This window comes from Aptenodytes patagonicus, chromosome 2, assembly GCF_965638725.1.
Source record: "Aptenodytes patagonicus chromosome 2, bAptPat1.pri.cur, whole genome shotgun sequence".
Taxonomy (NCBI): domain Eukaryota; kingdom Metazoa; phylum Chordata; class Aves; order Sphenisciformes; family Spheniscidae; genus Aptenodytes; species Aptenodytes patagonicus.
This window is the reverse complement of record NC_134950.1, coordinates 81,961,803-81,978,831: the sequence shown is the minus strand read 5'-3', so window position 1 is coordinate 81,978,831 and position 17,029 is coordinate 81,961,803. Positions and strand designations below refer to the sequence as shown.

Here is a 17,029-nt window from a genome sequence, read left to right as displayed (position 1 = left end):
GAATTTCGCATGATTTGTGCATGGGATGTTTCAGTATGCTAATACTGTTATGCATTTTAACTGATGCAGTTTCATGAAAAGGTCTGTATGTGTCTTATTACTCATTTCTTAAAGAAATACATCCTAGCAATTAAACAAAAGCAATACTTGTAAAATGTTGCTATATATGTAAGTTAACGTAATCACAGAATCATAGACTGGTTTAGATTGGAAGGGACCTTTAAAGATCATCTAGTCCAACCCCCCTGCTGTGGGCAGGGACATCTTTCACTAGGTCAGGTTGCTCAAAGCCTCGTCCAGCCAGGCCTTGAACACTCCTGATGATGGGGCGGTAGATAAGTGGGTGATCCCATTTATCTATGTTTGTAACAAAGTTATAAGGTAATACTTGTTATTGTAAAATTATATACTTCAGAACCATAAGAAAAATTAAAAATAAGGCAAAGATCTGATACAACTTTAAAATTTTCAGGTGTTGTAACTTTGACAAGCATTAGGTCAGACCAGACTGCTGTAATTGTATTTAAAGCTCACTGTATTTCATTTGCTGACACTTTTGAGATAAAATGCTTAAAGTCCCTTTCATGGTCCTATAATATATTAAATATTTATTTACTTAAAATGTAAATGTGCATGTTAATGAGAAATTATTGGGAAATCTATTATGAAAACCTGTCTCTTGAATATGTGGTTCTGCCTACAGTTTAGCATATGAATTTGACCCAGCTAAAAATAGTCCTGGACTCGGGCCCACTCCTGTTGGCAAAAGTATTCTTGTCTTGGGACAGGGGGAAATGGGAGCCACCATGAGTTCACGTGGCACTTCAAACAAAATTTCCTTCTGAGCAGAGCCAGCATTTAATTTGTATTTGTTTCCAGGCCAAAAATCATGTGGATATTGGTCCTCTGGCCCTTACAGTGATAATCCATTTGCCATTAACTGCACTTCGGTTCAAAAATATTGCATGTTCAATAAGAATCATAAAGCAGAGTGGATCTCCAGTGCACGGTGCTGCAACAGAAAGATAATGGGCTGCAAGAGATATTAATAAGATTTTTGAGTCGCAAAAACGTTAAGTCAGTTTAAATCTATTGGTTAAGCCGCTCAACAACTGGTAATGCATTAATCTTGAGCTGTGGTGTGCGAGCACAGCCGTTGCTGGTGTGCATTAAGACATCTATGTGATGTCTAAGCACCTTGTGCTTAGTTAGCTCTTTTTCAGACTGAGTTAGCAGTAGCAGTCCCCTAAGTCTTACTTAAGGTGAAATACACAGAAGATGGGTTAACGAAGAGTACACAGCAACTCTCAGTAGCAGATGTCTGGTGTTACCTGCTTTATGGATACCAGGACTACAAATATGGGACGGATATGGCTGTCTGTTTCTTCTGCAATAGAGCCATCCGTCTCATTTTGGACTCTTGAGCCTGGTTTGACCCTCCTTCTGCTGGTGGATCTGATTGACTTCTACCCCTGTAAGGACTGCGAAAGCCTCACTCAGTAGTGGTTGTGAATCTTAGCTTGACTATTCCCATGCTTCTGCACTTTTTTCATTTCAGGTTAGTGCAGTTAAAACCCCAAGTGGAAAAGCACTGCTACGGTCTGTTTAACTGGTGTAAAGGTCTTCTAGTCCAGAAGTGGCATGCCATTTAGAAATTTGTTTGACGGTTATTTACTTCAATGGTTTTGAAAATGACAATGTTGTTTGGTTCTTTTTCTCATTCTTTTTGAACCCCTGTTTTATATGTGTGTGATTTTTGGTTGTGGTTTTTTTTCCCCCTCTGCCTAGACCTGGTTAACCATTTCTGTGAACAGGTCCTCAATTTTTTACTTTGTCCCTACTTTCCTGTCGTAGCCCCATCTTCCCCTGGTGTCGACTCCGTACCCTTACAGCGCACAGGCAGTCAACACGGCACACAGAACGCAACAGCGACCTTCCAGAGGGCCAGCTATGCGGCCGGCCCAGCCTCCAATTACGCAGACCCCTACCGACAGCTGCAGTATTGTCCTTCTGTTGAATCACCATACAGCAAATCTGGGCCAGCCATCCCACCTGAAGGGACCTTGGCTAGGTCACCTTCCATTGATAGCATTCAGAAAGATCCCAGGTGGGTGAAACCTTCATTGTCTACTATTTCTTGCTCGTGTGGAGGTTTGTAATTGCGGTTTGCTTTGTATGTTTCTGCTGTTGGTTGAATATAAAAAAAAAAAGAAAACCCGTGATTGTACATGAAAGATTTTGTTTGCATAACAGCTTTGTCCTAATGCTTTACCTTGGAAGGCTCTCATGAGCTCTTCTGTGAAACAAAATGACAGGAGTGGTCTTGAATGTGTGTGTTTAGCCTGCTTTCAGTAGTGCCACCCCTCAAAAGCTTATGAAAAGTAATTTTCTCTGAAAATGGGAGGAGTGGTATGACTGTTTTGACTCTGTAACCACTGTGGATTGAATTTTCAATCCTTGGGCAGAAGTCATTACAGTTCTTGGTTTGTCTGCAGTTAATATTCATAAAAGCTGCAGAAAAGGATATTCTGGTATTGGGCAATGAGACTGAGCAATGTGGAAGCAACACGTAATCAGGCTTCACCCTGTGCGTTGTGCAGCCTTCCAATGCCAGTACGTAGTAACAGAATGTGTATATTACAGCTTTGCAGAAATGGTTGTTACTGTGCATGCTTTTTAAATATATAGCACAACTTCTAATGTTGCTATGAGGCATGACCATCCTCATATACCTAGAGAAGGTGCAAAGAGGAAACTTTATAGCCATACATAGCCCAAGGAGGCAGATGGATTAGAGAGAGTGTATTCTGGCAAATTATTTGACTTCCATGTTAACAGCAATGGAAATGCTAACTGTAATCCTCAATGCACTTGGTGATTTTGTTCAGTTTTCTGATGGAAAAGAAAGCAAGTCTCTTTGGTGACTTCAGTTTAAACTTGAAAGTGTTAATTTATACAGGGTTTTTCTATGGCAGACGGTGTGATTTATTTATTTATTTTTGCTATGTGTAATTTAATGACAGGAGAGCCCAAAAATTTGCCCCAACAAAAATGCTGGAGGTGTTTAAGCAACAATTTGAAAAGACTTCCTTCCCTGCATTAAAAACCAAATATTCACAACCTGCTCTCTCTACTTGTTTAGCATTATAGCAGTTTTCTCTGTCTCTCCAGCCGGGAACACAACAGCATCTAAATTTTATGGCACATCAGAAACATCACTGCTTGTAGCTACTTCTGCCATTGCAGTTTTACTTATTGAGAAAACATCTTGTCTTCAACTTCTTCCCCCCCCCCTTAGCTTTTCCTCCAGAAATTTGAAAAAATACAAATTTAATTCCTCCCCTTCTTCCCCTTGCCCCAGAGCAAACATTGGTAACCAGAGGGAAACAGTCTTTTTCTGAAACCTTGGTATTTTGATATATTTGTATTCCAGAATATGAAAGCCCATGGAGAAAAAAGAGCTTTGCTTTGTAATTGTCTCGTGTTCAAACTGAAAGACAATTACGTTAGGAGTGCACTAAACGAGAGGAGAAATGACTGTAGTCTATATGAAATGTTCTTAGGAGAAGCATGATGATGTTGAAGGCACTATTCCCTATAGCCAGGAAAGACACATTTACAGTATCTGTACAGGTCCTAGACGTAATACCTTTTTAAGAAAAGGTTATCTGTTTAGTTGCTCTGCTGTCACTTCACAACTGTTAGTAGTTAATATATAGGATATGTGCTTGTAAAAGAAGATTCCCTCTTGCAAATTTTTCATTTGCCTGCTTTTTGGTTCTTTCTTGTCTTGTGATACCATTTCATGAGTATTGATTTCTGTAGGTAAAGTAGGAGCGAGCAGGCGTCCAGGTATAAATTAAACTTCATAAACTCTTTAGAGGGGATCATTAAATATTATTACTAATTACTATTAGATGGATTGGGATTTTGCACAAAATAACTTTTGTAAAAGAGGTTTGCATTACTCGTGATCTCATTCATTTGATCCATAGACTGTGTGTGGTGTCTCTTACGTAGTATTGCTGCCCTTACTTGTTGGTTCGAATAATTCTTACAAAGAAATGTCAGAAGCATACCTGATGATGTTACGCCTTAGTCCCCAGAAGCTATAGTCCACCTAGGCAGACTGGCTTGTGAAACTATCTGTGGCCTACAGCAGCTGCTGATCATTCAGCTGTTAGAAAGACATTGAAAAATTGGAAGGAGTTTGGAGAAAAGCAACAAAAGCAATCAGGAGACTTTTAATGTTGATTTCTATGGATAGATTACAAAAATGTGGATAAATGACAAGTGTGGAAAGGAGGGGACAGAAGATTTTCCAGACGCTTGTAAAAATATTATAGAAGGACAGAAATTATTTAGGGTAGCACATGGGAGGTATAATTAGAAGTACTGGGTTTAATTAGGAAAAGGAAAACATGGCCCAAATACAAGAAAGACTTTCAGTGGCTGTGTTAAGTTGCATTGTGTTCCTCAAAGGGTTATCATTTACATCGTACACAGCAAGAAAAAATAAACGTGTTGGTCAGCAGGTGGACTTCATCAACTGCTAAGTTTTGAGTTTCCTTACAGACCTATTGCTGCTTTGGTTGGCTGGTTGGTTGGGTTTTTTTGTGACTGACACGAATCGTGGAGGGGAATGGCAGGCATCATTTTCAGACACTGTGAGCCTACGTGTCCAACCAGAGGTCCAAACAAAGGCTCTCTGGCAGAGGAAAATCTGCAAGACAAAAGCATACTAATTGCAGGCTTTTGATTAGCATTTGCTTTATGTCATTCAGCTCAAGATGAGCAATAGATACCCAAGAGAGGGCGTACTCATCCTAATAAGCAATTAGGGTTCCTAAAACTGAACATTATTTTCAGGAATCTTCAGTTCAGGTGGAATTTCTATCTGAAATCCCTGAAAAATGGTTGGCAGGCATTGATGTAGTTGACTATTTTTTTTCCATTGTTTTCACCATGTAGTTTGGATTACTAATTCTCTGGTTTTACACCCGTGTTCTGAGCTGACATTTGGCAAATGAGATTTTAGCTCAACAACTGTTCTGCATCATCCAGCTGTCATAAAATGCAGTTTAATGTTCATTAGCATAAAGCTTAGGACAAAAACTATTTTTAAAAAGTATCAAGATATTTATTATCAAGTTTGTGGTAGGGGATAATTTTTAATTTATGCAGGTAGACTGTTAGCTGATACAAGCTCATAGAACAGATAGTAAAACGATATACATCTGTACTGGCGGAGAGTCGAAGGCTTTGTTATTTAAAAAGGAAATAAGCCCCTTGTCACCTGTTAGAAATAAAACTTAAGTTCTGCATATGGAAAATGGAAAAGTTGAATATCAAAGATAATTTACAGATTGATTCTTCAGAGCATTCTTTTATGTTTACTTCATGTGAAAAAAGGAAGAGAAATATGCAGTAGGGCTGTGATGCAAACTGTTTCATGCCATAATCACTTATATGAAAAAGTAGCAGAGGGAGGGAGGGAAAGAATACAATATTTATTTTGTAATTATTGTCTTGCTTTTGGTTCCTACTGAACTGTGAATGAGCAAAGTCATGAGTATCTTGAAGTACCAGAAATATATGTTCATGTGATATTTTCCAGCCTACTTTCATTTAAGAAAGATTAATCTGTCTCTTGGCACCAACAAATTATCTAAGGTTTGTCTATTCCTAGACTTTAGGGGAACTGGGGAGCCCTAGAAACAGAAATGCCAGTATCCAATTGTCAGTCTGTGTGCCTTCCAATTTTTACTCCAAAATACGAACCTGACAAATGTGTGTAAATTACTTAATTTTTGAGTTTTTCACCTGCTAAGAGACCATGTACATGTACTGCTGCTGATAAACCACACTTGCTGCATAACAGATGAAAAACATATAATTTTCACATCCTTCAGTTAAATATGTACCAGTGAAGTTTTGCAGTAACAGTGGTTTTCCTTGTTTATGGACTCACTGTGTCTGGTTTGATGGGTTGAGTCAACATGTTTCCTTAATTGTTTTGTGACTTCTCTTCTTACCTGTTTTTCTTTACACGCTGGTATACACACATCATCTTCTCCTGCAAAGAAGCTGGCAAGAACCTGAGTTAACAGCAAGAATTATGTGGAATACACTCCATTAAGGCTACCAAAATTAATTTCAGAGTTCAAACGTCCATTTTCATATTGCACAGAATTATATTGTCTACACTTAGAATTTTCCTTTATGGCATCCCCTTTCCCAAGATATGTGTTTCAGAATCTTTAAAACTATTTATTCAGAAGAAATGGGGTAATTTGGTGAACAAAGCTGTTAAGGGTTCATTCTTCATTATAGAGCAGAGAGCAATAATGATTGGGCTCTTGTTGGGGGAAAAAAAACCAAAACACACAACATAAAAAAACCTCAAAACCACTAGCAGTAGAATAATGTTGCAACTTTACAAGAAAACAAAATTTTAAAAACCGGCTATCTCATAGTGGTTCTCATCTTTAGAACTGTCTGGGTATAGGTCAGCATAGAGACAGTTTTCCAGGTATTGCATGAATTAACTGTAATACCCTGAGACGTTTCTGCTCTGTTCTGTGCTTTCAGAGTCAACTTTCCATTTCATTACCTCTGCTGGCCTTAATTTCCTCCTAAGCAGGAGATGACGGCGCTGTCTGTCTATCTTCTAAACTTCTAAATTGGCTTTCTTTCCACTTACGAAAGGAAATAAATTAGATCAGAACATTTTGTGTGAAATGTAAGTTTCAAACCTCATCTTTCTTTTTCTTTTTTTTTTTTCCTTCCCAAAAATACTCTCGGTTTGCAAAATACAAGCTAGAGAGCTTTCTTTTTCTTTAGGAAAAGTGATAGAAGTAAAATAAACTCTAGTTAAATTTCTGTGCTCCAGTAAAACTGCTTATGAGATTAGCACACAGAGTTTGGAACATGGCCTGTTAAAAGATAAATGTTTCTGCAGGAGTCTTCACCATATATTTAATCTCACTTTGTTCCAAGGATTGTCTCAGTGTTAATAGTGTTAGTCTACTGTAAACCTGAATAGCAGCCAGGCACTCGAACGGTGTAACGAGGTAAGAAAATAACAGCGTAAACCTGCATGTGTGGCAGGTTGGACACCTTGGTGGGAGCATGTCTGGTAGCTTCTTTGGGAAGGGCTGTCACCTTTAGAAAGAAACTTCTGGTGGGGTAGAAGGCCTTGCTGTGACTACAGTACAGCTGGTGGCAACACTGTGCAGCACTGCTGTGGTCAGTCCTGAGATGTGGGCTTGGGTTTTCAGAATCCAGATGGGTGTTGGTGGGTCTCTGGCATAACTCGCTTAACGCAAGAGGTAGAAGATTGAAGTTCATATTCCTGGTCTGGAAGAGACAGAATAGGGCTTGCAGATGTACCTCTTCGCTTTTATATGACACAATGTGTGATAGGCAGCTCTCCTCTTTATTCAATAGGTCCCTCTTACCCTTACCTGAAATTAAGGGTAAAGTAAAGGGGGAGGTGATTCTCTGAAGGTGGTGGTGGTGGGGAAGCCATGGGAAACATACTTCTAGTGGATCTGAGCATGTAAATGTTTGGCAATGTAGGCTTACCTCCAGAAGTAAATGGTTCAACTTCCTAGGTTCTACTAACACCCTGCTAAGAATTTTTTGCATCAAATTTACACGGGCCAGGCTCCTTGTATTGGTAGAACCGATAGTGTTTGATAGTGCTCATTTTGTAGCTCTGTGTTTAAGTATATCTTTCATTCAGCAAGGAAATACCTGGTTTATTTTCCATGCATAAAAATTGTACAGTCTCTCAGGCTTTAATGTATACTCCTCTGAGTATGAAGAACTGACCCTAAAAGAAAATAAAATCCAAGAGTCTAAACAGCACAAAAATACACCCAATTCAAGAATAGCAAGTCTGGAGCAAATTGCAATTCCTCATACAGATCCTTTCTACATAGAAGGCATGAATTTTTACTTAGTGCACAAAATAGTTTTGAGAAAACATAGCAGGTATGATAAAATAAACAGCAATGTGTTTCCCCTTCCTGCTGTAGGTAACTAAGGATGAAGCCTGCTTCCTTAAAATAGGTGAGGTGGGAATCCATAGACTATCCTATAATCTGTTAATTTGGGATTTCAGGAGACTTACTTAGCTGAAACCTTGGCTGGAAAAGACTTTCCTAGAGAATGTTTAGTTCCGGCTTGAGCATGGCAAAATAAACAAGGAGCGAACTGGTCCATGCAAGTGTCAATTTGTGGTGAAGTAGAGGAGTGGTACCCACAACTTGGAAAACTTATTTTTGTGTGTATTTGAGCACATTGCTGTATATGCCAACAGTTACTGTCTTTCCACTGTTTACATCGAGTTGGTTTATAAATGGCTGGGGAGACACTGGACATAGGTGGAGTCATTTCACAGTGCAGCAAATGCGATACAGTAATCACAAAAGCAGCCACCTGTATTTGCTATTTTTTTCTCTCTAGAATTTTCCCCATGTTGTTTAGCAACCTCCTTTCTCTGGGAGAAATGCTTGGAAAAAATAAACAAACAAAAAAACTCACCCTGAAGTGTACTCTACAGGAATAAAGTGTCTGTGCTTTTAGCTCATGAAGCACTAGTACCCACTTTCTCTCCTCTGTGACTAGTACCATTTTATTGACAGTGCAGGAGGCCACTCCGTTTTGTTGCCATCCTGTCTTTAAAGAAATCTGATCCTACCGTTAACAAACCTGCCCTACTGTAATCACAGAACATCGCAATTTCGGTATATCACAGTAACACGGCAGGTGCTGGTCCATGTAGTTTGAATAATGAGTCTGTCCAGAAGTGCTTACAGTTCCTAAACCATCAGCGGAGTAGAACAGGTTATATGTAGCCATTTTATCTGGTAGGTTATTTATGCAGTATACAGGGTATAATTTTGAGAGAGATGGTGCCTCGTCTCTTGTTTTGATGTGAAAGTTTAGCTCTTAAAATCCTCTCCCTCCACCAGGAGGTAATTCCTTTCTTTTATGCTGGAGGGAGAGAAGTGAAAGGCCACTTAGGTACTTGTCAATGATACAGGGCATTCAGGAGGACAGTGGCAGGAGCTCCACGTAGTGTTGATAAGTGCACATCTAATAATTGAGGGGGAGATGAGATCAATGTCTCTTTTTTGGACAATTCCCCCCCCCCCCCCCCCCCGCCCCCAATAATGCTGGTCTGCCACTTGAAGAACAGCAACAAAGCCCTTTCCACTGTTTCTTTCTTAATCTGTTGTGTATTTAATGGCTTCATTCATCCAGGAAGAAGCAGGTACCTCATCCTCATACTGTCTGTAGCTCATTTCTGGTTCTTGAACAGCGTAACTGGGCTTCTAATGGTGAATATACGTCTCAGTGCAGTTTCTGCCTTTGTTTGCCACACATTTTGCTCAGTATCCTGTGGCTCATTTGCAAACTTTGACAGATGCAAAATCTGCGTGGTGCCTTTCTGTGATGACAGACTGTGAGAGCCAGAAAACGTTGTAAGTATATTTTCCAACCAGACATTAAAAACATGGGGAAGAACCATACTTTCAGGCTTTACTTGGGCTCATGTAAGCTGTTACGATCTCCTGGCAAGATAAACCACATAAGCTTCTCAGTAGTAGCTCTTGGACATCTCATCAGCCAAATGGATAACAACAATCTTACTGTTTACAGGGATGTTGAGAGTAAGTCAAATGTGTAAGGTGCTTTGAAGTTCAAAGGATAATCTTGCTCTTACTTCCGTGGGAAATGTGATGGGAGGGAGGGGAGGGGAATGTGTTAGCTGGAGAAGATGAATGGGGAAAATTTTGAAGAAGCTTGCTAAAATCAGGACACGTAGTCTCAAATTTTCTCATTAAAAAAAGCAACTGAAAATCATCCTCAACACTGAGACATAAATTGCTGTGCAGAGGTTGTTAGTTTCTGAAGCTGGACCTCAGTGTGATGTTGCACAATAATTTTATAAGCAGGAAATGCCAGCTGATTTTGTAGCTGTTGTACAAAGTGCGTCACTGAATGTGCAGGAGATTTCTGTAAGAGAATAACACCAAAAGTTTGCTGAAATGTTGTTTCTAGTGTAGAGCTGAGCTAAAAATGATGAAGGGAAAGAATGATCAACAACTTTTATTAGTTTCTAGCAGACCTTTATAGCTTTTATAAATTAAGAGCCTGACTTTAAGAATCCTAGCTCTATGTAGAGTAAATACGTTAGATGGGAGTAGACTGATCTCTGCCAGCTCACTCAAGATCAGAACCTGATGTGAAGTCCAGCCCCTAGCCTTTTTTCTCCGGTGCATCGCCGTTCCTCTGGTGATCTCCACCACCTCTACTTAGATCTTTCTTTCTCACCCCGCTCCACTGCCCCACTCCAGGAGCTCAATGAACAAGCGAGGTTGAGAGATGCATCACAGTTCTTAGCATTAAGCAAGTGGTATCCTAGGAAGCAAAAGCCACCACTGATCCCATAGAAATCCTACAGCCATTGTTGCCACGGAAACCCCTAGTCTCTAGACTTTCTGTGAAATATTTGTTCTTTTTACTTGTTGGGGTTTTTTTTTGGTTGGTTGGTTTTTTTAAGCCACTGCAACAACAGTGGGATCACTTGCTGTTTAGCTTGCCACCCACCTCTAATAATTTGGGGGTCACGTTTATCCTTGCCATGCAATGAAGTGGAGGGATCTGGATAGCTGAAGACTTGGAAAGAAATGGAAAGGTTTTCTTAGCTCAAAGGAGGACAGAGTGAGATCTCTACGATTCTTGAATATACCAAAGGTAAAACTATGGAGGAGGAAGGCACATGTGGGGAAAGGAGGAGCTGTGCAACCTCTGTCCCAAGGTAAAACAAGTAATTTACTTCAGGAAATGGGCAAAAGCTACACAAGTTTAAAGAATGAAGTATTTGAATTTACTTTTTTACTCTTTAAATATCATTTGAAGTTAGCTTGATAATCCTTTTGTTCCATACCAGCTCATGATGTATTTGTTTCATATACTACATTTCAAAGAGGAGGGCTGATTTTTGTTTTTCTGCTGTTTGATGCTATGTTTTTCCTTCCACCTACCTAATTTGAGCATCTCAAATTTAAAAACTTAGTTTGGAAGTTTGGCCTTGATAGCTGATGAGGCTAAAGAAAAGTGATTGTGTGTGTGTGTTGTTGGAAGTGGGAGGAAAGAAGACTGACAACACAGGTGTTACACAGTTTCTTAGTAAATGCATCTCACTTACCTTCCTGTTACTGAGGATCGTGTCACGTTTGTGTGTTACCCTCTCTCAGAAGCTGGGCTGATCAGTCAGCCTCACTTGTTCCAGCTCTTGTTACTAGTATGAAAAGTGGTTCCTTTTCTTGACTCCCTGTGAGACCTGGAGAGATTCAGAAACTAAATTTTCTATAGCTGCTTTTTATGTAATTTCATTGTCCTTAAAATATTCAGGCTCAATAACTTCTCTCAAACCACTGCAAACTAACGCAGTGTTTGCAGTTCCATAGTCCTGGCTATCTTCTTATGGAAACACCAATATGATTTCTACCTGGGACTTCTCTATGCCTCCAAAAATCAGCAAGGTTATTTCCACAACAGTTTTGCAGTATGAGGTTCTCCTGTTCTTGGTTTATAGGTGGTTGAAGTGCAGACTATCGTGTGACCTTCACGTATCAACAATTTCTGGCAGAGTAAAGAACTGAACTTAAATCACGTGGGTCAGAACAATGTAGGGGGGGAAGATTTTCTATTTTATTTCTTAATATGTCTCAAAAAAGAAGCAGGAAGGTGTTCCAGGGGTGGATTCCTCTGGCCTAAGGCCCGAGAGAGTGTGTAAGATGTTAGGTATAATGTTCATGACCTGGGATTTTCCCACTAGCAAGGCACTGATGCAGGTGGAAGATTACCACACTACTTTTCCTTGGCCACAAGGTGACATGGGCCTGTGACCACAGCGCCCGTTGGCATGCTCCTTGGAGGGCACCTGCCCATGGGACTGACTGTGTGGGGAAATAGTGCTGACTGGAGACCTGCTGATTCTGTGCCCCTTGTATTAAGGGCAGAGCGATGCCACATGTGCAGCCAGGGATCGCCAGACGTGGGTGGTGACAGGGTGGGACAGCCTCACTCGCCAGCAGCAGAGGCTGGAGCTGCTGCTGTGTTGCAAGGAGGACCCAAGGGAACCACGTCAGTGAAGCCCAGGAGATGCCTGCTGGGACTCCGGGCGGAGGGTGAGCCTGGAGCAACCTACAGGTTTTTGTATTTCTGTGGAGTTGATACTTTCCTGTTGGCTGAATTACATTGCTGCTCTCCCCTTTCTGGTTCAATACTTTGAGCTGTGTATCTCTGAAACATTGAGTGCGCGGTTAGTTATCTGCCTGCAGAGAGTCAGGGTATCTGGGCCTCCTCACAATGGATATTGTGCTGTTAATGACATTTACTTTAGTTGAAGACGTAAAAAGTTTGAACTGTTTTAGTCAGTTGTAATTCACGTCCAGTGATTCACAGATAAAAGCGGCCTCTGTTGTTCAGTGATGTGATCCTATAATTACGTAGGTGTTCGTTTCACCGTACCTAAATTTATGGTCTTGAATGGCCTTAAAATGGATGGCAATTTTTTTTTTCCCTGCAAGAAGTTGGCTTTTTTAAGGGGTAACCCTTTTTATGCCTTTTGAGTTCTCTATATAGTTCTGTGATTCCTTCCAATAGCTTTTAATAGGGAAGGCTTGACATTTTCCTGCGTCGGAGTAGTTGCCAAATGTCTTGTAAAGCTCTGGCTGCACACAAATTGGCGCACAGAGGATCCTTTAGATGTTTTGATGTTAGATAGCTTTTTCAGGAAAAAGTGGGAGAAGGGGGTTTGATTTCTCCTGTGGCTTTACCATCCTAGCTGAGAATGGAGTTGCCATGGGTAGCCAAATCGCAGAACCTCTGTTTAGGCAAAGCTTTTCCTCTCATGTATGTAGAAATTCTTTTAAATACATAAAATCTTCTCTGTGGGATGAAATCTTCTTTGCATAGTCTTCTCTAGTGGATGTTTTTTTCATTTGTCAGCAGTACACTTTTTTTAATGAAATTTTATCCTAAACTGTAGAGGTTTTATCTGCAGCCACTAAGGGATAACAGATCCTATCAGCCGCTGCATTTTCTGTGGCATGGCTCCAGCAACCATCTGTTACCTTTCTGCTTCTGCATGATTTACGCACCAGAATCTCCCCCCCTAAAAAAAAAAAAACAAACCACAGAGAAGTGCTGCACAAAAGCTTCCTTCTGAAGTATATAAGATTATATACGTTATTTCAGTAAAAATGGGGGTCCAGTTCTTGGGTCTGATAAGAGAGACTTTAGAGCAGTTTGGTTATGCTGTATAGGAAGAAGAGGGCCGCCTTTTCACAGGGGGCACTTCCTAAATGAAATTTCCTCGTCGACAAATGTGCGTGCGTGACTTTCACAGAGAAATTCAAGAGCTGGTGTCTCAAAATGCATGCTGAACACCTCTCCGCCTTTTCCTTTCCAGTTATGAGTTCTCGCTGATTCAGTTTTCAAGTCAGCTAGGTGGAAATACTTTCATTGAGGAAGCCTGTTTATCACCCCTTATGTGCCTGTAATCATGTGCCGGTTGTACATACGGGTACAGTGAAACTGAGCCTAATAGTTCCTAATCCCCAGCAGGTTTATTACTAGGCCAGATTTGCCTCATAACAATACAGCGAATAGCTTCTCAAAATAACTTGAAATGTGATTGCAGAAGCCTTATTCTCCTCTGTTACATATTCATTGACATAAACCTGTCTGATACTGAACTTATAACTTCTTACCTTTTGTTATTTAAAAAAAAACCCAACATAATTTGGCTTACATTTTGCTTTTTAGTCATGTTAAACATGACTTAGTTTCACTCTGTTTCAGTGAAGTGTTTGTTTTGTGGTTTTTGGGGTGTTTTTTTTGTTTGTTTGGTTTTTAATTAGCAGTAAGAACGGGATAGGAGTCATCAGCTACTCAACTGTTTTTCAAGAATCCGTGACGAGGAAAAGTCTGCACTTCATTGCTAAAAGGGAAAAAAAAAAAGTGTTTTGGAAGGGTGAAGGAAAGAACTGATGGAGCTATTTTCCTTCAGAAGAGTGTTTATGGGGAAAAAACATCAGGAAAACAATCTATGCATCAGCCTCTCTAAAATTTATTTCAGAGCATTTTTTGTAATGCCTCTATACAATTGAGAATGGAATGGATGGTGGAGGAATGATAGAGCTGGTAGGTGACAGCTGAGACATGCAGAATAGTGAAGGTAGCTTGTCATGCTTGTGTTGACAATTTCAGTGTAGCCTGAAGGATAATGAAATGCACAAAACAGTTTGCAGAAATATTTTAAAATAAACTATTTATGAGCTCACTTCTCTAATATTTTAAACTTCTTTGGAAAATGGAATTCGCTGCACATGGTATTGATTTAGTTCCCTGGTATCGCAGGCTTCTTGGGAAAGCTAAGCTCATGGCGCTCCCAGTTGTGCTGATTATAAGCAATATAAGCAAAATCTTGCAGTCTCTTCAAAGAGGAAATTCCATTTACTTTGTAACATAACTTTGAATGGAGTAAATGCAACACTGCAAAGAAACTTGTAAGTGGAAATTTGATAGTGAGTCTTGATCAACAATGGTTAAGAGGCAAATTTTGATTTTTGGAGCCCTGTTAGTTTTCATAAGAAAATTAAGAAGATAAAAACTTTCATATGACATTTTATTAGATTAAGATGAAAACTAGTGAATTTCAGAAATTCAGTGATGGTAGTTTGAGGTTCAACACTTGTTGTCAGTACAGGCAGAGACTGAGGTTTTACCAATATATTTTTCCCCGCTTTGTGAAACTGCCTGTGTAGAGGCAAAAATGTTTAAAAGGCACTGTTGTCAAGTTCACAATATGTGCAATGAGAAATACGTAGAGAAAACTTTCTCAGCCTGTTTCCTCTAAAATGCTTTTGTAGTTTCCCTGTACCTCTGTTAAATGCAACAGCTGAGTCTCTCAGCCTGTTCACAACAGCTAGGAGCAGTTCAGGGATTTTTTTCTACTTTCAGACAGATAAAACTGCTTGATTCAAACAAAATAACATTTCTTGGATAATAACTGTCTAATAACTTACCACTCAAATGTTATGATGTCAATGTAACGAGAAGTATTTTCCACTGCCAACATCTCTGTAGAGTAAGGATTTTGTTTCAATCTGGATGTCATGATACAGCTTTAAAATTTTAATTAAACCTATAGAGAAACATGTTTTAGATTTTTCTAGTAAGACTGAAGTTAGAACTCATTTCTCAGTGGTAAAAAAGAAAAATAAACTTTTACTAGAGTGAGTAGTAGTTTTCGTATGCTGGCATTTGGTTTTGGTTAGTAACTTCAGAAAAATAATAATGCTCTTTCGAAATAAAAGCCAGAAAAAAGAATGGAAACTAAACAGAGTAAACGTAGCTTTTGAGTTTTCTGGGAATTCAAAGACCGATTGAGTGCTTAGAAAGCTCAGAGGGAAGAGAGATGGGTGCTTTCAGCTGAGTGTTGTAGTATTGTAAAAAATATGATCTCTGACTTCATTTCTTTTACCTCAGGGAAAGAACATTTTGGGAAAGAACATTTATTTCCTCCTTCTCCCCAAACCCATCTAAAATTTAGGCTTTGTAATACTGAATTCTCTTAGGATCCCACTGAAAAGGAGGCTGGTGTTGAAGATTTATGTATTTCTCAATATATGCACATGATAGTGATGGTGGTGCAACTCCAGTGAGAAGGTGCAACTTGGAATAGAGGCTATGAGAAGTGCTTGGTGAATTACTGGCCTGCATTACTTTTTAATATGTAAAACAAAGGTAAAAACATGGATTTGTGCTGCTGTTTCTGCACATCTTGCTAGTATTTAAATAGTCCAGTGGTTTCATTTTGCTGTGCATGCTATGATTACATAAAACTGCACATCTTTGTTCCAAAAAGCTCGTATTCAATTTGAAATTATGTCCTGGTTTCATCTGGGATATAGTTAATTTTCTTCCTAGTAGCTGGTACAGTGCTGGGTTTTGGATTTAGCATGAGAATAATGTTGATAACGCACCGATGCTTCAGTTGTTGCTAAGCAGTGCTTACACTAGTCAAGGACTTTTCAGCTTCCCATGCCCTGCCAGCGAGAAGCTGGGAGGGGGCACAGCCAGGACAGCTGACCCAAACTGGCCAAAGGGACATTCCATACCGTGTGACGTCATGCTCAGTACATAAACTGGGGGGAGTTGGCCAGGTGGGGGGGCAACCACTGCTCAGGGACTGGCTGGGCATCGGTTGGCGGGTGGTGAGCAATTGCATTGTGCATCACTTGCTTTGTATACTCTTTTATCATCATCGTCATCGTTATTATTATTATTACTATTATTTTCCCTTCCTTTTCCATCCTATTAAATTGTCTTTATCTCAACCCATGAATTTTGCTTTTTTTTCCCCCGATTCTCTCCCCCATCCCACTGGGGGTGGGGGAGAGTGAGCGAATGGCTGTGTGGTGTTTAGCTGCCTGCCGGGTTAAACCACAACAAATGAAATGCAGAAAGGTAGACTGATGAAGAACAAGAGCAAGTAGAAAGGAAGGCAGGGTTAAAAACAAAAGCAGTTAAATGGTTTAATTATGTCGATAGATTTACTTCTCTGGATCAGTTAAAAGCTTTTATTCTTCACAACAAATAATTATTGGTATCCCTGGACTGCTTTTAATGTAGCCACGTTTCACTGTTATTCTGGTAAGCATGTCTCAGTAGAAAACCCAAGGATTAAGAAAGGGAGTAGTTTCTTTCTGGATAGGTCATCTGTGAAAGCCTGTAGGAAGGTTGCCGCGTGAAAATTGTAAAAATATTTTTGGAAGATGTGGACAAATATGTGCTCAAAGTTGGTGTTAAAAGAGTATTTCAAAGAGTGCAGCAAAGGGCAGAACTCTGAAGGACCTTGGACATCTATGAAAACTGTGTGGAAAATGTAGCCAACTAATCTCAACAATCTCATGCTGTCATCTTGTTAAAGTTAAAACTG

General features: G+C 39.8%; 1 protein-coding gene across 4 annotated transcripts in view; it reads left to right on the top strand.

Annotated features, from left to right (window-relative positions):
* CTNND2 (catenin delta 2) overlaps window positions 1–17,029 on the top strand; it is a 698,912-nt gene that overhangs the window by 441,883 nt on the left and 240,000 nt on the right. For all 4 annotated transcript variants that reach the window (XM_076330343.1, XM_076330344.1, XM_076330346.1 and 1 more), the window contains one exon: window positions 1,855–2,107. In XM_076330343.1, the coding sequence (XP_076186458.1) occupies window positions 1,855–2,107 (253 nt within the window). The remainder of the gene's footprint in view (window positions 1–1,854; window positions 2,108–17,029) is intronic.